The sequence below is a fragment of the Phasianus colchicus genome, chromosome 40, assembly GCF_987193195.1.
Source record: "Phasianus colchicus chromosome 40, bPhaCol1.hap1.1, whole genome shotgun sequence".
NCBI classification, from domain to species: domain Eukaryota; kingdom Metazoa; phylum Chordata; class Aves; order Galliformes; family Phasianidae; genus Phasianus; species Phasianus colchicus.
The window spans coordinates 328,164-349,422 of NC_143475.1; the positions used below are offsets into that span (position 1 = coordinate 328,164).

General features: G+C 51.1%; 1 protein-coding gene across 5 annotated transcripts; it reads left to right on the forward strand.

The window, feature by feature from the left end:
- Nucleotides 1–7,881: 7,881 nt before the first annotated feature.
- On the forward strand, nt 7,882–16,976 carry LOC116241466 (uncharacterized). 5 transcript variants are annotated; one of them, XM_090130441.1, is made up of 5 exons: nt 7,882–7,940; nt 12,921–13,003; nt 13,186–13,312; nt 13,730–13,840; nt 13,946–16,976. In XM_090130441.1, the coding sequence occupies exons 2-5, from the start codon at nt 12,980–12,982 to the stop codon at nt 15,310–15,312; spliced, it is 1,629 nt and encodes a 542-aa protein (XP_089986567.1). In that variant the 5' UTR covers nt 7,882–7,940; nt 12,921–12,979; the 3' UTR covers nt 15,313–16,976. The 5 variants fall into 5 exon arrangements, with proteins under 5 accessions (XP_089986567.1, XP_089986569.1, XP_089986565.1 ...); XM_090130443.1 differs by having other exon boundaries at nt 13,949–16,976; XM_090130442.1 differs by lacking the exon at nt 7,882–7,940 and having other exon boundaries at nt 12,842–13,003.
- The last annotated feature ends 4,283 nt before the right edge of the window (nt 16,977–21,259 follow it).

A 21,259-nucleotide genomic window follows, 5' to 3' on the forward strand; every position in this document is an offset into this window, starting at 1 on the left:
CATCCTGGGCTCGCTATGAAACTCCAGCAGAGAGGATCTTCAGAACAGACCCTTCCCCACTGGTAGTCAGCTCACAAATGGGTCTAGGAGAGGTGCAGCCAGGCTCCACCCCTTCCAGCAGCACAGCTGAGCTGCCTTCACCTGTGCTGACTCAGTGCTCGCCTCAGGTGATCAATCAGAGGTTCAGGCTGTGACTCAGCAGTTCCCATACACTCCACCCCTTCATGGCATGAACCAATGATCAGGTTGACTAAAGGGTAAGCTTTTCCTAATACAGAGTTCTGATATGTCACGACACTTAGACAATTTCCTACGTGACATTTTGGTACAATTGAAGACGAGTGACAATCGGTGAATGTCCAAATTCTTTTATGGGCCAGTGCTCAATGCTGTTACTGGAGGCATGTGGTCGTGAGGTGCAGGTCTGTCCTATGTTCCATCAGTCCCATGTAGAGCATCACCGGGTGTCGCACGTGATCTGACCGTAACACTGGAATGCTTTGAAGGCATTTCGTTCCTTGCGGTGATCCTGAAGGCTCAAAGACTCACGGGGAGTAATACAGATGTTTCAAGGGTACCAGGAGGGGAAGGTCTGCTCTCCAGGGCAAGATACAGGCCGTCCTTCTATCCTGGGTCAACACTTCGCTTGTACCACACCTTCTGGGCAGATGTCTGCGGCTGCATAATTAAATCAGGCACCAAAGGAGGTGTCCTGATCTGCCACAGGGACACGATGGGGGTCCCTTTAGCAGTGAAGATCGGAGTGTTGACCACAATATCAGTTGGCCATGTACCTATTACTGGAGGAACTACTGAGCCTCCCACCTCCAACAGTCTCCCCCAAGGTGCAAGTAGGCCACACCACTTGGGTCCTACCTGCACCTTCCAAGGCCATTTTATGCTATGGGTGCCTGGTTCTAAATTCTCAGGGGCAGGGAGCAGAAGATTATATTCATTACCAATCTGGGGTCTTACCTGATAATCAGTGCCCGTAATTTGGATCCTAAGCAGGGTGGCCCATGTTGTCTGCAGCATTCTCAGGGCACTGGGTCTGCCGTCTCGGGGTCTTTCATTCAGGTCCCACAAGGTTTCATACAGTCTTTTCTTCCAGCCCTGCAGGGACCTGGATTCTGTCTTCAGGGCAGCCTTAAGAATACCGTTATAACGTTCAATGAGGCCTGCCCCCGTTGGATTATATGGCAGGTGGAATCGCCATTCGATGTTGTTTTCTTCTGCCCAGCGCTGTATCGTTGCACCAGTAAAATGAGTCCCTTGGTCGCTCTCGATGACTTGAGGTGTCCCGTAGGCAGACATCAGTTTAGTCAGTGCCTTGATGGTATATGCCTGGTTTGCTTTCGGTACTGGATAGGCCTGCAGTAGCCCACTTGCAGTGTCGACGCAGGTCAGAGCATATCTCGCCCCCTCAGACCGAGGAAGGGGCCCAATGTAATCGACCTGCCATCGTTGGAGAGGATTGTGTCCTCTAGCAAGATGGGCTGTCGTTTCCGGCAATGATCTCGGTCTCATCTTAGAGCAAGCGTCGCAATGCCGGCATGCCTGGACGATGTCAGGTAGCTGTATGGGCAGCCCCCATGCTTTAGCAGCTGCCCACATTGTCTATTGTCCCGCATGCCGTAGCTTCTGATGTAACCAACGGGCGATGTTCTCAGATGGTGAATTCTCAATCCATCGAACTCGGGCCAGCGTGTCAGCTTCATCATTTCCCGGTGACTGTAGGGGCTGATGACCAGAAACATGTAGACACATATAGTCCTGTGTTTGACTGTATTCCATATGTCTAACCACATGTCCTTGCCCCAGATTGGCTGGGCGTGGATAGTCCATTCTTGGGTGGCCCACGTGCAATCCAAAGAGTGAGCCCCCGGTACACAGCCCAACTGTCTGTACAGATATTCAGGATACCATCACCGGGTTCCTTGGGTATAACCATCCACACGGCTTGCAGTTCTGCCCATTGGCTGCTCTGACCATCCCTTCATCAAACCAGATTGTCTCAGTGGAAGGATGGTATGCTATCGCTCTCCACTTGCTCGGGTTGCCCCTGCTGGACCCATCTGTGTACCAGGCATCTTCAGGGATAGGATATTTTCACTTCTGAATGGGACTCTTCTCTCTTGGAAACCAGTGTTTCTTTTGGTGCATCACTGTGATACGTCACTGGGCCTAGGATCTTCTGGAGTTCTCCTTTTAATGATGATGAGGATCGACTGCTCCTTTGGCTGAGGTAGGTGACCCATCGTGCCACTGTTTGTGCTTGGGCCTCCCCTGTCTTAGGAAGGTGGGTCAGATCTTTCACCCACCCCTGAATCGACAGAGTGGTCTTAACTATAACTTCAGCCCTTTGGGTTATTGGCTCTACTGCCTGTAATGCAGAATAGGCAGCCAATAACTGTTTTTCAATCATACTGTATCTTCTGCTCCGTGCCAGACCTGAGACCAGAAACCAATGGGGGTCCGAACAGAACTCTGGCGTTGCCACCGGCCCCAACCAAAGCCGTCTTGAGCGACATGAACATCCAACTCGGCTGGGAGGAGAGGATCAAATATATCCAATGCCTGGGCTTGTTTAACTGCCAGTTTTGCCTGTGAGAAAGCATCCTGTTCTGTTTTCCCCCAGTCCCATAGCTGCTCCTTCTTCATTAGTCTGCACAATGACCTCAGCAGCTGCACTAAGTGAGGTATAAAGGAGTGCCAGTGCTCCAATATACTTACAACTCCTGCAGCTGCTCTGATGTTGTAGGGCCTGGGAATGCTTGAACCTTATCTGTTACAGTGCTGAGTAGTACTTTGGTCCTTCCTGACCAAACCACCCCCAGGAATTTTACGGACAGGCCTGGACTTTCCACCTTCTGAGGATTTATAGCTCTTCCCTGCAGATGAGTAGTTGTGAATCTGCTGCTTGTCCTACTGCCTCCAATTAGTCGGATGTCAGCAGGAGATCAGCAATATAATGATGTAAGTTAACATCATCAGGTTTTTTCCAGTCAGCCAGGTCACGCGCCACTAGACTGTGGCAATACGCTGGTGAATGCATGTACCCCTGTGGCAGGACCTGAAAGGTCCACTGCCTGCCTCCCCACGTAAACGCAAACTGATCTTGCGATCCCTCAGCAATTGGAATACTAAAGAATGCATTTGCTAACTCTAGAACACAATGATAGGTTTTTATCTCCCTACTTAACGGGTCCATTCGGAGGCAATATTGGGTACGGCCGCATGAATAGGCAGCGTGACCTTATTTAATTCTCTGTGATCCACTGTCATTCTCCACGTGCCATCCGACTTTCGCACTGGCCATATGGGGGAGGTATATGGGCTATGGGCAGCTCTTATGATGCCCACTTTTTCTAATTCCTGCACCATTCTCGATATTTCATCTTGCCCCCCCGGGAGCCTATACTGTCTTACATTAGTAATCTGGCACAATTTTGGCAGGAAAATAGGTTCATGACTCACATGGCCTCTCAATATTGCCTGCACTGCCCAGACAGTAATACATCCCTGCCTAAGTCTGACCTCTTCCACAGTCGTTTGGGGAGCCAGACACCGTAGGATATCTATGCCCACGATGTATTCCCGGACTGGGGCAATAGACACTTTATATTACCAGGGTGGGAGACGCCCAACCCTCAGTTTCAACCACGTTTGGGTGACCGGAATGGGCTGTCCCCCAAAACCTCCAATCGTCACTCTATCGCCATCAAATCCAGTTGGATCTCTGTAGATTACAGAATCACAGAATCACAGAATCGTAGGGGTTGGAAGGGACCTCCGGAGATCATCGAGTCCAACCCCCCTGCCAAAGCAGGTTCCCTACACCAGGTCACACAGGTAGGCGTCCAGGTGGGTCTTGAGTATCTGCAGAGAAGGAGACTCCACCACCTCCCTGGGCAGCCTGTTCCAGTGCTCCGTCACCTCACCTAAAGAAGTTCTTGCGCACATTGGTGCGGAACTTCCTATGCTCCAGCTTCTGGCCATTTCCCCTTGTCCTGTCTCCGCACACTGCTGAAAACAGTCTGGCCTCGCCACTCTGCCCCCCACACCTCAGATATTTATAGACCTGGATCAGGTCCCCTCTCAGTCTTCTCTTCTCAAGGCTAAACAGACCCAGCTCACTCAGCCTTTCCTCATAGAGGAGATGCTCCAGGCCCTTCACCATCTTTGTGGCTCTCTGCTGGACTCTTTCCAGGAGATCCCTGTCTTTTTTGTACTGAGGAGCCCAGAACTGGACACAGTACTCCAGATGAGGCCTCACCAGGGCAGAGGAGAGGGGGAGGATCGCCTCCCTCGACCTGCTGGCCACACTCTTTTTAATGCACCCCAGAATGCCATTGACCTTTTTGGCCACAAGTGCACACTGCTGGCTCATGGCCAACCTGTCGTCCACCAGGACACCCAGGTCCCTCTCCGCAGAGCTCCTCTCCAGCAGCTCATCCCCCAACCTGTACCGGTGCATGCGATTATTCCTCCCTAGGTGCAAGACTCTACACTTGCTTTTGTTAAACCTCATCTGGTTTCTTACTGCCCAGCTCTCCAGCCTGTCCAGGTCTCGCTGAATGGCAGCACAGCCTTCGGGTGTGTCAGCCAATCCTCCCAACTTCGTATCATCAGCAAACTTGCTTATTATTGATGTTTCCGCTCCTGTGTCCACCAATGCCATAACTCCCTGAATATTCTTTCGGGACCAAAAAATCATTAACTCTACATAGGGCCTATGTAGACTTACATCCCTTGTCATGCCATAAATGGGGCTGTGGCCAAATCTTATGTCTCCGGTGGCTCGGGCATCGTGGCCTGAGGGGGCTTCTTTTTCCTATTAGGGACTATAAGGTCTTCTAGATTCCACGCTGTCCTTGGTAATCTATCTGTATCTCTTACCCTAGGTTTCTTGGGGCAATTCTGAAATGTTTGATTGTCCTTTAGTTGTTTCCAAAGCTGGAGGAGGACCTGATAGGTCCGGCAGCCAATTTTAGCAAATTGGACCCCGGCCCAAATTAGAACATTAAACATTTGCTTCCAGGAAACCCTGATGGGTCCCGATTGAGGAGTTCACACAGCTGGAATCCTCGCTTTAATTACTGGCAGGACTTGGGCTTCTTCTAGTGTCTGAATGTTGTGCTTAGTCCACAGGCGCTCTGCTTCTCCCAGGACGGCCACTAATTGGGCAGCCTGCTGGACCACTGCTTCTGAGGCCGCCAGGGGATTCAGGATAGAGAAAAGTGCCATACAGATGGGAAGGGGCTTGCTGTAAAATCAAGTCTCTCATCCCTGCTGAAAATCTAACCATCTCAGGGCTGTCAAACAAATCTTCATAAGCTGCTTCTCTTATGCCTAAGTCACAGACGTGATTTGGAAGGTCCTCCATGGAGGAGCACAGCCCTGTACATGTAACGGTGTGCCTGATTTATTTGGCCGTGCCATACGCATGCTGCCAGGAACTGATTACAGAATGGTTTTCAGTAACGCACTGGACGCCTGCGTATGATCTCCGCCAAAGGGCAGGTGCACAGTCATGGAGGCCAATCTGGATATTAGTAGCCCACTAACCGTAGCGCTCCCTGCCCCTGAGTCCCGCAGTCTCAGTACCAGGTCGGTGCGCTCTCTCCAGGTTTCTGCTGGAACGGCTGTACCAGGTCCATTAACTCAGCTGCTGTGTGTGGCTGGGCTGTTATGTGCAAGTGAGTCTGGGCAGAGGGCCCAGTCTATCCCGCATCTTTTCAGGTTTTGGGGTTGTAATAGGATGGATCCCTAGGGGATCTGTTGCAAGAGGAGCTTCGAGGTCTGATTTGGAATCTGATTTTGATTTTCCTGATCAACCGCGTCCGCTGACTCACGAGGCTTGTCATTGTCTATTGAACCCGTCCTACTGGAGAATGTGAAAAAGTTTTTTTCCCGTCAATATGCCAACTTCTTGTTCTAACTGTTCATAAATGGGAGACCCTAGAAATCCTGGGATCTGTCCTGAAACCATTTTGTCCAGGGGAGTAATGCTCACCCCCCGGCCCACGTATAGGAATTACACAGAGAAGACATTACATACGTTTTAGAACATTTGGCCTGCCTGGCTTGCCAAGTGTATAATCAGCAAGAATAAAGATGTACAATCGACAAGTATACAGAGAAATTAGGCAGCTCTTCAGAGAGAATACAGCAGAAGGGCTGTCACGTTGCAAAAGAATAATCAGAAACGAATGGAAAACTTACCCACACCCTGGACCTGCAGAAAAAAGACACCCAGAGGAGGGACCTCCAGAGAGAGATCCCACAGCTGCAGTCACCGTCCAAAGGCATCTAGGAGACGTGGAGCCAGGTTCCACCCCTTCAAGTCACACACGTGAACTGCCTTCACCTGTGCTCCCATAGCTGACTCAGTGCTCGCCTCAGCTGATCAATCAGAGCTTCAGGCCAGGATTCCACAGTTCCCATGCACATACACTATCCCCACACGGAACTTCTTTAACCAATCCAAGTTGGGAAGCCAGGAAGTCATTTTGCTTTCAACTGACATCACCCTGGCTTACTTTATGCAGCATTTCAGGTTGGTGCCGTATCTGACTTCTGTCTGTTTCGATACGCTCAACAACTGCATATCAACAACTCCATTTACCACTGCATAAACACTTCCTTGTGCAGCCACCAGCCATTCTAAAGCCATTCTGTTTTGTAATGCCACCATGGCTCACCTTTGGACTTCTTCTTATAGGGCACTCACAGCATCCCATGTTTCATTTTCCAGGTGTTTCATAACTGCTGAGATGATTGCTACAGCCATTTCCAATTCTGCAGCTCCTACAGAGGGAATTAACCTCCCGACAAAGGAGGGAAACCTACTAGGTCTTTTTATTGGTGGATGGAGCACTTCTCTCTGTTGTTTGTGGGTACTCGGGCCTGTGTGACCCCCATTAACTGATCTGCGACTGTCACCTTTCCATTAATATTCCCAGGGTACAGGCTCTGGTTCACCATGGAAATAATATCTTCCAAGCTCGATCTCCACATAGCCAGGACCGTCCTTTCCCCTTAGCTGACACCCACTATTTACCCCTGCTTTCTTCCAAACTACTGATTTTACTGTTCGCACTGTCCATTCACGGTGCGGGGATTTTCTTGTTGGAGCTCTCCCAGTTGCCTCGTCCCTGCGTCCGTCAGACAAACGGGATCATTCCTAGGATGGGTCCCTACAATCCATCTTCGTGATTCCGCTTATCTGTCTGCAAAGGACTCTACAGAGCACTCCACAAAAACATTTATCTGCACAGTAATCCCCATCACGGGAAAGGCCTTGCCTCATGTTTTGGCAATTCTGAGCACGTCCGACACTTTTTTCTCCAATCTCACGTGCTTATTTTGATGCCAGGTGTTCAGTCGATAAGCATAACTATTGTTAAACTCATCATTTTAGACAAAGAGAATAAACATCCCTTAAGTACTGCAAGGCTTTCTGCCCCCCAACAATTAAGAGCAGCAAACAATGGATGCAGTCAGCATAAGGCAAACAATCGCTATACACTAAGGGTATCTAAATCTCAGTAACTACATTCAGGTTCACCGTGAGATCTTTTATTTTTCCTTCTTTTGGTGTTTCCCGGGAGGAACGCGGCGAGGGGGTGCTTGAGAACAGCCGCCAGGAGAAGCGGGGTTCGAGTCCGTGTAGAAGGGCTGCATGAGTGTCCCGGTTTGATGCCGTCTGTTCTCGGCGTTCCTCACCGCAGCGCCACGCAGCGCGCTGGCAGTGCGAGCGCTCACGCCGCAGTTCCGCGCACCGCCGGCAGTTGCGGTGCCGTCTCGGCAGAGTCGAACAACTACATCTCCCGGAGGACTCTGCGTTTCCGTTCCGAAGGAAAGCTGCACCGGCCGGCAGGTGACGGCACGCTCCGTCGTTTCCCTTTCCGCTCGTCTGGCCGGCGTCCGGCGTCCGAGTAAGGCTTTCGGGTTTCGGAAGCTCCCTCTCTCGCTTCTTTGCTTCGCCCGGCACAAAGCGTCTTTCGAGCCGAGCGTATCTCGCCGGCTGTGCTCGGCTGCGCTCCGCCCCGCGCCGAGATCGATGAGCGCCGGGACGAGAAACCGCCGCGCCGCTCCCCCCTTTTCCCGTCCCCTCCGCCGCGGCTCGGAGCGCCGAGAGAGAGAAAGAGGCGGGGGGCAGACGTTGCAGAGGCTGCTGCAAAGCCGTGTGTGCCCTCGGGGGCGGGGAGGGACGCGTCGGAAGCGAGAACGTCCGTGTGCGCGGAGATGGGGGACAGCCGCCGTCCCGGTGTCAGCACTGGAAGCGTCGGGGCTGGAGATGGGGCTGAAATGGAGGAGCTGGGAGACGCTGCTGGTTTTTGCAGTGACCAGGGGCGCCGAAGCCCTGCGTTGGTCGAGATGGGTTGGAGGAGCTCGAGGGAAAAACGGGGTTTGCCGAGGGGTCTTCGGTAGGCAGGAGAGGTGCGTGGCAGATGAAAGGCAGTTTGTGACGGTGGGAGTTTGGAAGGATGAAAAAGCAAAAAAGGAAAGAAAGTAAGATATGAAAAGAGAGAGGCTTGGGGAAGGCGTCGGCCAAGGCAGGCAGAGGAGGAAACCGAGAGGAAACTGGGAAAGCAAAGGCAAGAAAGGAGAAGGATAGAGAGAGGAAATGATTGGCATCGACCCCAGAAAGGGGCTGATGAAAATAAAAGGATCCAGAGGTGTAACAGCACTGCTGGAAGTCTGAAGGAGAAAAGGAAGCCCTGGTGTGGGCTCTGCAATGTGCGAGTCCTTCAGAGTCCTCACGTTGGACAGCCCCTGTTTAAAAGCTGCAGCAGCTGCAACCTTGCTGAGACAGGAGGCTTGAAAATGGACTTTGGCAATAAAACAACTTTGTCCGTTCCGAAAGCGCCAATAGTTGGACAGGCCTGAAATTTGCATTTGGGTTTGTGCATGCGCATGCTGCTATCTGGAAAGAACAGAGGCTGTTCCCCTTCCAGGAACACCTGTGAAACATGGGGAAATGATGCTAGACCTGCTGGCACATCCCACGCTGGGGATTACCACTTCCGTAACGGAGTTGGGTGCTGTATTTGTTAGCAGACACTGGAATTTTAACATACATGAATACAACTTGTAAACAGGGAGAGGGAAGGTCATCTGAATGTAGTTATCGAGATATAGTTACTTTTAGATAACATAGTGATTGTTTGCCTTACATAAACTGCACTAATTGTTTGCTGATATTAATGGGGGTGAAAAAAGAAACCGAAGCAATTCCTCTGCTGTACTTAAGGGATGTTTATTCTCTTTGTCTAAAATGATAACTGTGAGTTTAGCAATAGTTACGCTTATCAACATGGCATCAAAATAAGGGCATGAAATTGGCGAATAAAGTGTTGGATGTGCTCAGAATTGCCCAAATATGAGGCAAGTCCTTACCTGCTATGGGGATTACCACTGCCAGAACAGAGCTGGGATGCAGTATTTGTTAACAAATCCGCAGAGTACTTTGCAGACAAACATGCAGAATCACAAAGATGGATTGTAGGGACCCATCCCAGGATTGATCCCGTTTGTCTGCCAGACACAGGGACGAGGCAATTAGGGAAAGCTCCAATAAGAAAATCCCCGCACTGTAAACGGACAGTGCAAATGGGAACTGAGTATTTTGGAAGAAAGCAGGGGTAAATAGTGGGTGTCAGCTAAGGGGAAAGGACGGTCCTGGCTACTCGGAGATCGAGCTTGGAAGGTATTACCCCTAATATGGTCTGGAAGCTGTACCCTAGGAGTAGTAATGTCAGAGGTGACAGTAGCAGATCAGTTACTGGGGATCATACAGGCCCGGGTACCCACAAAAAACAAGAGAGAAGTGATGGATACTGGATGAAAGTATCTTCAGTAACGCCGTCTGCATGTATAAAACCACTCGGGGTTCTGGTAGAAATACGTCCTTTTCAAATAGAAACACGTACAGTCTCAGGGGCTTCTTCAGAATGCGGTCCAGAGTAATGTATTTTGCTCAGTGTCAGGACAAATGCCTTGGGCTTTGGTGGTGTTGCTGACATTAAATGCATTGTTTTTATTTTGCATACAAGGCATGCACTGACATCAACAGTTGGCCATTTGCTTCCAATTTCTTAGGCCCACTCTCTATGTCCGAGTGGATAAAGTCTTGCTTTATTTCTTTGTCTGCTGCCAGCTTTCCTTCAGCTCTTCCTAGGGAAGCAGTCGCCTTTAGGCTTGCTTCCAGTAAGCTGTCACATCTTCTGGCTGGTCCGTGCTGCCTCTCCATATATTTTCTGCACTTGCTGAACTACTTGGACTGAAGATCAAAGTCCCTTTTCCCATCCATAAGCTCACCGTTCAGTTTCTTTAAATGCATTGAGATTAAGCAATAAGTAGTCAGTCTGCTGCTGCTGATTCCTTCAACTTTTTAGAGCACGTTTGTTAAATTACAGTGTTATTGGTGAGACTGTGCATCGTTAGAGACTCAAACTGAGATACAAGAAACTCAAAGATGCCGTTGCAAATAAGATCATCTACACAGAGGCGCGTCAATGAAATACCCTTGTTATTAAAATCATTTCTGCAGAGACTTGCGAAAGAGGTGCTTTCTAAGATCCTCAAACCACGGATGTAAGGAGCCTCAGGAGGATGAGCCTGCGTGTGGCAGGGGGTTGGAGATTCATGGTCCTTGAGGTCCCTTCCAACCCTGGCAATTCTGTGATTCTGTGATTCTCAGCACAGCTGAATCCAGCCCTATTCCCAGAGACAGCCAATGGTTTATGTTGGAGGGACCCCGTAGGCACAATCAACCCCAGCTATAATCTTAGCAAAGTTAACAAAGCCGAAACCAAACCAGCACTCAGTAGCGAGGATCTGTGTGGGTGAGGTGTCTTGATGCCAAGCACCAAGGGATGTCTGTGCAGGGGGGTCCTCGGGAAGCACCCCCACTGGAGGGCAGTTTGTGTCGTGCAGCACACGGCAGCGCAGGAGAGCGTGGGGGTGCTTGGCCACTCACTGTTTTGGGGTAAGATGAACGACACGTCGCCATGTCTGTCTGTAGGTGCAGGCTCTGTTGCCTCCCAGCTGTTGAACCGGCTGTGTGCTGTCGGTTCCTTCAGCCCTCATTCTGAGACAGCTTTGTGATCATCCATCTGTTTTCGCCTGAGTGTTACCAGTGCTGCTGCTCGTTGTCTTCCTGTGCAGGGTCTTGTGTGCAGGTGGAAGGGGGAAGGTGGGAGAAAGAAAGAAAGCGGGGCAGAGGGGAAGCACACTGGGGCACTGGCCTTGCTGAGGAGGAAGCCTGGTGAGAGCAGCACTGCTGGTCTGAGTCCCTGCTGGCTTTTGCCCCAGGCAATGCTCTGAAGGTGGGTTGGGTGACTGGGGGGTTCAGGCCCAGCCAGCATGGGCTCACGAAGGGCAGGTCCTGCTTGACCAACCTGATCTCCTTCTATGACCCAGTGGCCCGTCTGGTAGACGAGGGAAAGGCTGTTGATGTAGTCTACCTAGACTTCAGCAAAGCCTTTGACGCTGTCTCCCAGCAGAAGCTGGCAGCCCATGGCTTGGATGGGTGCACTCTTGGCTGGATAAGGAAGTGGCTGGAAGGCTGGGCTCAGAGAGTGGTGGTGAATGGAGCTAAATCCAGCTGGCGACATGTCACGAGTGGGGTTCCCCAGGGGTCGGTGCTGGGGCCTGTCCTCTTCAAGATCTTCATTGATGACCTGGATGAGGGCATGGAGTGCACGCTCAGTAATGGTTGCTTAAAACTCCCTTAGTGGCTTATTCTTTCCTACCACCCTCCAGAAAGAACTGAAGTCTTACTCTACACAAAAAGACTGAATGCTATTCCCTAAATTTTACGGAAGCTAAGTGATTGGAACAATGCAGATATATTTCTGAAACAGTCCTTCCAGTTACAGACAGCTTTATTTTTGTAAAAATATTAACAACTTGATGACCTGGATGAGGGCATGGAGTGCACCCTCAGTAAGTTTGCGGATGTCACCAAGCTGGCTGGAAGCGTTTACCCTCAGCCTGGGGGTAGTGAGGCCCTACGGAGGGATCTGGACAGGCTGGAGAGCTGGGCTGAAGCCAATGGGATGAGTTTTAACAAGGCCATATGTCGGGTCCTGCACTTCAGCCACAACAACCCCAGGCAACGCTACAGGCTTGGGGCGGAGGGGCTGGAAGATGCGTAGAGGAAATGGACCTGGGGGTGTTGATTGATGCTGGGCTGAACACGAGCCAGCAGAGTGCCTGGGTGGCCAAGAAGGCCAATGGCATCCTGGCCTGCATCAGGAACGGTGTTGCCAGCAGGAACAGGGAAATGATTGTCCCTGTGTACTCAGCTCTGGTGAGGCTGCACCTCGAGTGCTGTGTCCAGTTCTGGGCCCCTCACTGCCAGAAAGACGTTGAGGCCCTGGAGCGGGTTCAAGGAAGGGCAACAAAGCTGGTGAGGGGTCTGGAGCACAGGCCTTATGAGGAGCGGCTGAAGGAGCTGGGATTGTTCAGTCTGGAGAAGAGGAGGCTCAGGAAGACCTTGCTGCTCTCTATAACTACCTGAAGGGAGGTTGTAGTGAGCTGGGGGTCGGCCTCTTCTCTTGTGTAACTGGTGATAGGACCAGAGGGAATGGCTTCAAGCTGTGCCAGCGGAGATTTAGGCTGGACGTTAGGAAATACTACTTCTCTGAAAGGGTGGTCAGGCAGTGGAATGGGCTGCCCAGGGAGGTGGTGGAATCACCGACGCTGGAGGTGTTCAAGGAGCGTTTGGATTTTGTGTTGAGGGATATGGTTTAGTGAGAACTACTGGAGGTAGGTGGATGGTTGGATATGATGATCTTGTACGTCTTTTCCAACCTTGGTGTTTCTGTGATTCTGTGCGGAGGGCAGGGGTTGGACAGGAACTACTGCATTATTTCACACCACTCCTGCTATTTCTCTTGTCCCAGCAGGCTGCAGTTACACTTCTGCCTTTCACCTGTGATCATCGCAGCCTGCAGGAGAGCAGGAAATGGCCGCAGCGCATCCCTCTCAGGTAGGAGCTTGGGGAAGCAGCTGGGAGAGGGCAAGGGATGTGAATGCAGGGGGAGAGTGAGGTGCCCCCATCCAGCATCTGTGTGCTGGGACGGAGAAGCGGCTGGGCCTGGAGTTTCTCTCGTGTCTGAGCCGCTTCCCTGGGCCTTGGCTTTTCCCATCAGAGAAGTCCTTTGCCTGCAGGAGCCCGTGAGCTTTGCGGAGGAGGCCGTGTATTTCAGCAGGGAGGAGTGGGCGCTGCTGGACCCTGCGCAGCGAGCGCTGTACCGGGACGTGATGCTGGAGACGTACCAGTGCGTGGCCTCGCTGGGTGAGGGCTTTGCTGCTGCTCCTTCTCATGTGGGCTGTGCAGAAGGAGCCTCTGCAAACAGGGCATATAGAATAACTGCAGTGCAGTTATTTATGGACTAACACAACAGCAACAAGAAATGCAACACAGGGAAGCTTGAGTTCTAGAAGGGATTGGTGTGCTCAGCACTGTGCTGAAAGCCCAAGAGTCACTGCTAGCAAGCAGGCATGAGTTAAATATTAAGAATGTGTCCCTACATTATTTTCAGGTATCTGTAAGGCACGCTGGGTGCCGAAGAAAGGCAGTATGTATTGGCCAGTGTCATTCAGGCCCTCATTGTGGTTTCACAGTGGGGAGGGACACACAGTGGAGTGGCGGACAAGCAGCTGTGCCAGAATCTCGGAAATGCTCTCACCTCCCCTCTTTCTGTCAATTAAGCTCCACTTCCCGTGCCCAAACCCGCGGTGATCACCCTGCTTGAAGGAGGGGCAGACCCCTGGATCCCAGATGTGTGCAGCCCAGAGGAGATGGCCGGAGAGCTCAGCCCAGGTGAGGTGGGGAGAAAAAGCGGAGGGTGGGGCTGTCCAAAGCCATCTCTGGCTGGGCAGCATTGTGCGTACTGCGTGCTATCCCTGGCTTTCCTCTGTCATCCAGCAGGAGGTGGGATGACAGCATTAAAGGAGGACGTGCAGAAAAGCGGTGTGTCCGAAAGGCAGAGCGTCTGTGTCTCAGTGGGAGAAAGCAGAAGGGATGCGCAAGGGGGCCTGGAGCAAGGAGAGCACTTCAAGAAGGCACTGGGAAACCATCCGGGAAAGAAAGCGAGGAACCCCTTGGACTTCAGCACAGCCCAAATGCAGCGTGGAGATGAGAGTAGCAAGGAAGTGCGCCAGGAGGGAAGGCAGAACCCGTGTGATGAGTGTGGGAAAAGCAGTGAAAGGCCTTCTGTTGGCTTTGAAGACCAGTGCATTCATTCAAAGGACACACGATACAAGTGCCCTGATTGTGCAAAGTGCTTCAAATGGAGATCCGCCCTCAACTACCACCAGCGTCTGCACACAGGTGAGAGACCATTTCAGTGTCCTGAATGCGGAAAGAGCTTCAAAAACAATTTTGGCCTCATCCGCCACCAACGCATCCACACAGGAGAGAGACCATACAGCTGTCCTCAGTGCCCGCAGAGCTTTAGAAGCAGTTCCCACCTCCACCGCCACCAGCGCATCCACACAGGAGAGCGACCCTACAAGTGCAGTGAGTGTGGGAAGAGCTTCACAAGTAATTCTGACCTCACCCACCACCAGCGCATCCACACAGGAGAGCGACCCTACAAGTGCACCGAGTGTGGGAAGGGCTTCAAAAGCAATTCTGAACTTGTCCACCACCAGCGCACCCACACAGGAGAGAGACCCTACAAGTGCCCCAAGTGCGGGAAGGGCTTCAAAAGCAATCCTGACCTCAACCGCCACCAGCTTGTCCACACAGGAGAGAGACCCTACAAGTGCCCTGAGTGTGAGAAGAGCTTCAGAAGCGTTTCTGACCTCATTGTCCACCAGATCATCCACACAGAAGACACACCATACAGCTGTCCTCAATGCCCACAGAGTTTTAAAAGCAATTCTGACCTCACCCACCACCAGCGCATCCACAGAGGAGAGAGACCCTACGAGTGCAATGAGTGTGGGAAGACCTTCAAAAGAAATTCCCATCTCACCTACCACCAGCGCACCCACACAGGAGAGAGACCCTACAAGTGCCCTGAGTGTGGGAAGGGCTTCACAAGCAGTTCTGACCTCATTGTCCATGAGCGCATCCACACAGGAGAGAGACCATTTAAGTGTCCCGAGTGTGGGAAGAGCTTCAAAAGAAGTTCTGACCTCATTTACCACCAGCATATCCACACAGGAGAGACACCCTACAAGTGCCCTGAGTGTGGGAAGGGCTTTAGAAGAAGTTCTAACCTCAGCTCCCACAAACGCATCCACAGGGTAGCAGCATCCAAGCGTAGCAGCGCCCTGAGTTTGTGAGAACCTCCAGAAGCAGTTCCTGCCTCCTGCCCTACCACACATCCCCCCAGGAGACAGAGCCTGCAGTGCCCAGTGTGCAAAGAGCTTCATCCAGAGCCCAAGCTTCATTGCTATCCCAAGAAAATCCCTCGCCGTGCCCAGTTTTCTCTTCTGCTCGTCCTGCAAGCAGCTTTTTGAAGCCGTTCCCTAAGGAAAAGCGGCTGTGCAGGCATGTGCTGTGTGCCTGTGTGCCATGTGTTCCTCTCAGTCATTTCTGAGTCCACTGATGAGTCAGGTAAAAGGGGCAAGAGAAAAATAATGCTACTCTTGGAGTCTTACTGAAAATCACATGCAGGTGAATGGGGAGGGGGAGAATAAAGTAGCTAAGTTGTCCCAGAGCTTTTGTTTTCATGGAGGTCTCACCCTATTTTCTTAAAATCAAAGATAATGGGTGAATGCAGGACAGGGAAAAGATAATGGGGGGTTTGTTACTCATGCTGACTCCAGCTCTTTCTTCTTCTGGATGAAGGCACGTTTCATACACAGTCCCATCACCCCTCCTAACTGTGCTACACATTGGCTGTACGTCTCTTCCTGAATGCTTTGATCAGGAGCTCAGAACAGCTGTCAGACACCAAGTGTGGGTGGGCTCCAATAAACCGATGAAAGCTTAGCTTGTTCTTCCGAAATGCAGCGTCTCAGGACTCAGCAGGTGCTGTGAGCAGAAGGCAGTGCAAAGCCACACAGAACACATCCAGCACGTCCCCACAGCACAGAGCTTGCAGAGGAGTGCAACCCTCTGGCTGCAGCCTTCCCACCAAATCCTTGTGCATTGAATAGTCCTCCCTTCAAATCCACATCTTGCCAGTACAGAGATAATGTGATGTCAAGCATGTCAGAGGCCTTGCTCAAGTCCAGGCAGATGACATCAGTTGCCCTGATTCCACCAGTTCCGTCACTCTACCTTAGAAGGCCACCAGATTGATAACGTACAGTCTGCCCATGGTGAAGCCATGCTGGTTGTCTGGGATTACGTCCGTGACCTGCATGTGTCTTAGTATGTCTTCCAGGAGCCTGTTGGGTTTTTTTTTTCCTTACCTTTTCGGTTGACCAGGACGTCCTTGCTCAGCCATGCAGGTTTCCTGCCTCCTCTGCTTGGTTTCCTATGCTGTGTTATTTATAGCTCTCAGAAAGACATCCTTAAAGGCAGGTTTTGCTCCTTTGTCCTGTGAAAGAGAGCTTCTCAGGGGATCTCATTCAGTAATGCCCTGAACAGCCAGAATTTTGCTGTCCTTGTGTTCAGGGTTGTAGAATCATAGAAGAGAATCCCAGAATCCTTGGAGGTGGAAGGGACCGTTAAAGGTCACCTACTCCAGCTCCCCTGCAATGAACAGGGACATGCACAGCTAGATCACGTTGCCCAGGGCCTGGTCCAGCCTTGCCTTGAAAGTCTCCAGGGACAGAGCAGCCACCAGCTCTCCGGGCAACCTTTTCCTCACTATAAAAGACTTCTTCCTTCTATCTAACACAGCTTGGTGTCATTGGCAAACATGCTGAGGCTGCACTCAACCCCACTGTCGATGTCATCAATGAAGAAGAGTGTCAGCCCCAGCACCGACCCTTGGGGACACCAGTCATCACTGATCTCCATCTGGTCATTGAGCCACTGACCACCACTCTCTGGACTCAATCCTGCAACCAAGCTTCATCCATTGAATGGTCCACCCATCAAATCCCACGCTTTCCCATTTGGAGAGAAGGATGTGGGTACTGTGTCAAAGGCCTTACTTTAATCCAGATAGATGACATAGAATGATGGAATCATAAAACCACTCTGAGGTCGGGAAAAGACCTCTAAGATCATCGAGTCCAACCATAACCCAACCGTACTGTCCTAACTAACAACCATCCACTAAATCACGTCCGTGAGCACCACATCCAAGCGGTTTTTAAACACATCCAGGGATGGTGACTCTACCACCTCCCTGGGGAGCCTATTCCAGTGCTTAACAACACTTTCTGTAAACCCTAATATCCAACCTAAACTTATCCTGGCACAACTTGAAGCCATTTCCCCTCGTCCTGTCACCTGTCACCAGTGGGAAGAGAGGAGACCAGCCCACATGAGTGGCTCTTCCCTTGTCCGTCAGTGCAGTGACACAATTTTGGAAGGCCAGCAGGTTGGTCACACGGGATTTGCCCTTGGTGAAGCCGTGCTGGTTGTCTCATATCACTTCCCTGTCTTCCATGAGCACTAGCATAGCTTCCAGGAGGGTCTGCTCCGTGATCCGTCCCAGCACAGAGGTGAGACTGACAGGCTGGTAGTTCTCGGGGTCATCCTTTCTATGCTTCATGAAAATGGGTGTGATGTTGCCTTTTTTTTCAGTCACAAGGGACTTCACCTCATTGCCACAATTTTTCAGATATCATTGAAAGTATCATGAGGCCTTCCAGTACCTAAAGGGAGCCTACAGACAGGAGGGGAGTCAACTCCTGACGAGGGTAGATAACAGCAGGGCAAGGGGAAATGGTTTGAAGTTGAAGGAGGGAAGATTTAGGTTGGATATCAGGGAATGTCTTTAACAAGAGAGTGGTGAGGTGCTGGAACAGCTGCCCAGAGGTTGTGGATGCCCTGTCCCGGAGGTGTTCAGGGGCAGCTGAGATGGGACCCTGGGCAGCCTGGTCCAGTATTAAATGTGGAGGTTGTCAGCCCTGCCTGTGGGGTTGGAGCTTGATGATCCTTCCATCCCAAGCCATTCTGTGATTCTGTGATGATTCTGTGATTGAGAGTGGCTTGGTGGCTACATCAGTTAGTTAATTCCCTCAGGACTCTGGGATGCATCTCATCGAGACCCACAGACAGTGTGAGCAACTGGTCCAGTACTGCATCCCCCAGTGTGGGGTCATCAATTACTTGACTGCAGAAGCCTCCTCAATTGCCTACAGATCGCCATGCTACTTTTCCAACAAATTGTGATGCTTCTTGTAGCTGGAGGTAGAAGGCCTCATCATCAGACTCTGATTGATCTGGTGGCCTGTAGTAGACACCCATCACAAGGTTCCTGTTGCTGCCCCGGTCTCTAACTGTCACACGTAGGCTTTTGACTTGTTCCTTAGGGTCAGCTCTTCGCATTCTATGCCTTTCCTAGTGCAGGCAGCAACACCCCTACAACTCCTTTCTCGCCTCTCCCTTCTGAACAGCCTGTAGCCCTTCTGAACAGCCTGTAGCCCTTCTGAACAGTTTGGAGCCCTCGATAGCCACACTCCAGTCATGGGAATCGTCCCACCAGCTTTCAGCGATGACAACTGTATCGTGGTTTTCAAGCAGCACAGTAGCTTCCAGCTCCTCCTGTTTGTTTCCTAAGCTGCATGCATTGGTGGAGAGGCATTTCAGCTGGGCAGCTGGTCTTGACACTTCCTGAAAGGACAACTGCTTCATTCCTTTTAGGTCTTTCTCTTGATTTTCCCATTTGCCTTCTGCTGTTGCCCCAGCAGTCACTGCCTCATCTTCATAGAGTTTTGTATGTGCTGCAGTGCTGCCAGCACCTCTCAAGGCAGTGGGTCCTTCAAATATTCAAAACCCACCTGGACACATTTCTGTGCAGCCCACTCTAGAGAACCTTCTTGAGCAAGGGTGTTGGAATAGATGAACTCCAGCGATCCCTTCCAACCCCTGTGATTCTGTGATGCTGTGTCTACAAACCTCCCAAGGGCCCTTCCAGCGAGAATGCATTAGTGATTCTGCCTTCTGTGATTACAGCTACTGTGATTCTTGGAGTCACTAATTTCTCCTCTCCGTGTGGGTTATCATCAACCACAGCACTCCCGGCGACAGATTTTCCCTGTGAGATGATGGTGCCTCCACCCAGGCTGAAACATTTGAAGTTTGTTTTTTTGCCCCATCTCAGGTTTTGTGCCACCCCTGGAGGCTTTCAAGGCCAGGCTGGATGTGGCTCTGGGCAGTCTGGTCTGCTGCACATAAACCAGATGGTCATTATGGTCCGTTGCAACCCAGGCCATTCTACGGTTCTGTAAGTTGATTGTTTCATTGCTTTGAGTGCCTGTTCACACTGGGCCCTGCTCACAGCTTAAAACGGCTGTGCATTACAACATGATGCCAGTGACACAGGCAGCAAAGCATGGCAGGAGGGTCATGGCATTCCAGGAGCTCTGACAGCATTTGCAGATCCAAGGCATTCTGGCAGAACGGGAAGAGCCTTAAGCATCTCAGCATGCATCTGGAAGCTCCACATTCTCAGTACGGGAGGCTGAGGGAGGTGGCTTTGCTTACTTGGGAGAAGAGACATCTTAGGGAAGACCGTCCAGCAGCCTTCCACACCTACCAGGAAGTAATCAGCAAGAGTCAAACTCCTCAGTGCTGGACATGCAGGGAAGATGGGAGCCAGTGCACAACGGAAGGCTTCCCAGAGACCATCTTCTTTTTGAGAGGTTTCGTGACCAAAATAAACTCCTGTGCACTACAGTGTCAACAGATAACAGAGCTTGCTGTGAGCAGGAGGTAGAACTTGAGACCGGCTGAGGTTCCTTCCAGCCTGAATGCTTCTGTTTCCATCCAGAATAGGTTTTCCCAATGACGGTCGGGAAGGTGGTGTCTCGTTTTCAGGTGGGTCAGAGTTGCCTTTCATCACAGTGTCTGGTGTGATGCTCTGTTTCAGTTTTGGGGGAAAATAATGGTGATAGCTCACCAATGTTTCTAGTTTGTTTTTTTTTTTTTCTGAGCAGTTCTGTACAGAGGAAAAGACGTTTCAGTTTGCTCTGCTTCTCACACTGTCCTGCCAGCAAAGGGTCTCAGAGGGGCACAAGGAGGTGGCAGGGAGTAGAACCAAGGCAGCTGACCTAAACTGGCCAAAGAGATATTTCATACCTTTTGACATCATGTGAAAAAACATCTGAGGGGAGTTTGTCAAGGCAACCTGTTCCACAGCCTCCCCACCCTGTGAGAAAAAGCTTTCTTCCTAACATCTTACCTGAATCTCCTCTCTTTAAGTTTAAAGCCATTTCCCTTTGTCCTGTCACAGTCAGACCATGTAAACCCCTTCAGGTCTGGCAGGGCTGCACTGAGGTCTCCCCACAGCCTCATCTTTTCCAGGCTGAACAAGCCCAACTCCTTCAGCCTTTCTTCAAAGGGTTCTCCAGCCCTTTAATCCCCTTTTTTGCCCTTCCCTGGACCTGCTCCAACAGCTCTGCATCCTTGCCATGTTGGGAGTCCCCAGCCTGGGGTCTCACACTGTTGTGTGGAGGAGGCCAGTCCTCTCCCTCTCCCTGCTGCCACCCCTCTTTAGACGCATCCCAGGATACTGTTGGCCTTCTGGGCTACAAGAGCATTTTGTTGGCTGTGATGTTGTCTGTGGTACAGAGGCCTGGGAGGGGACACGTTGTCCTCATGGGCCTCGTGGCCTCCTTGCAGCCCATGCACAGGCTGACACTGCCCCAGGAGCAGTGCTGAGCCAGCATGAAGGACAGGATCTCCTTCCAGCGGCCTGGGGATCAGAGCCTTTCTGCTTCATGAAACAAAGGAGAGCTTTTCTCAGCATCAGAGCCACCAGCACAGTGCCTTTGTCTCTCTGTAATCACGGCTTCCAATTGTCTGCTCTAATGAGTTCCCTGGCTGTGCTGGCTGTGCTCTCAGTGGGACCCATTAATTCTACAAAAACTTCCTTCTGATGTTTTCTTGAGCACTTTGTGCCTTCTTCTCTCAGCCCTGGAGGCTGATGGGCTCAGCACCGAATGCCCCATAGGACCCATTACAACCTGGAGAGCCCTCATGTGCTTTGTCCCTTCCTGTTCTCTTCCTCAGCTCTTCAGAACCTGTACAGCTACTGGAGAGCTACCAGGAGTGGGCTTAAAGAGCAAGGCTCCAAGGAGCATTCAGTAAGCCTATTTGATTTATTTATGTTTTCTCCAGTTTTAAAAGAAAATTCAGGTAGCACTTTGCAGTTGATATTCA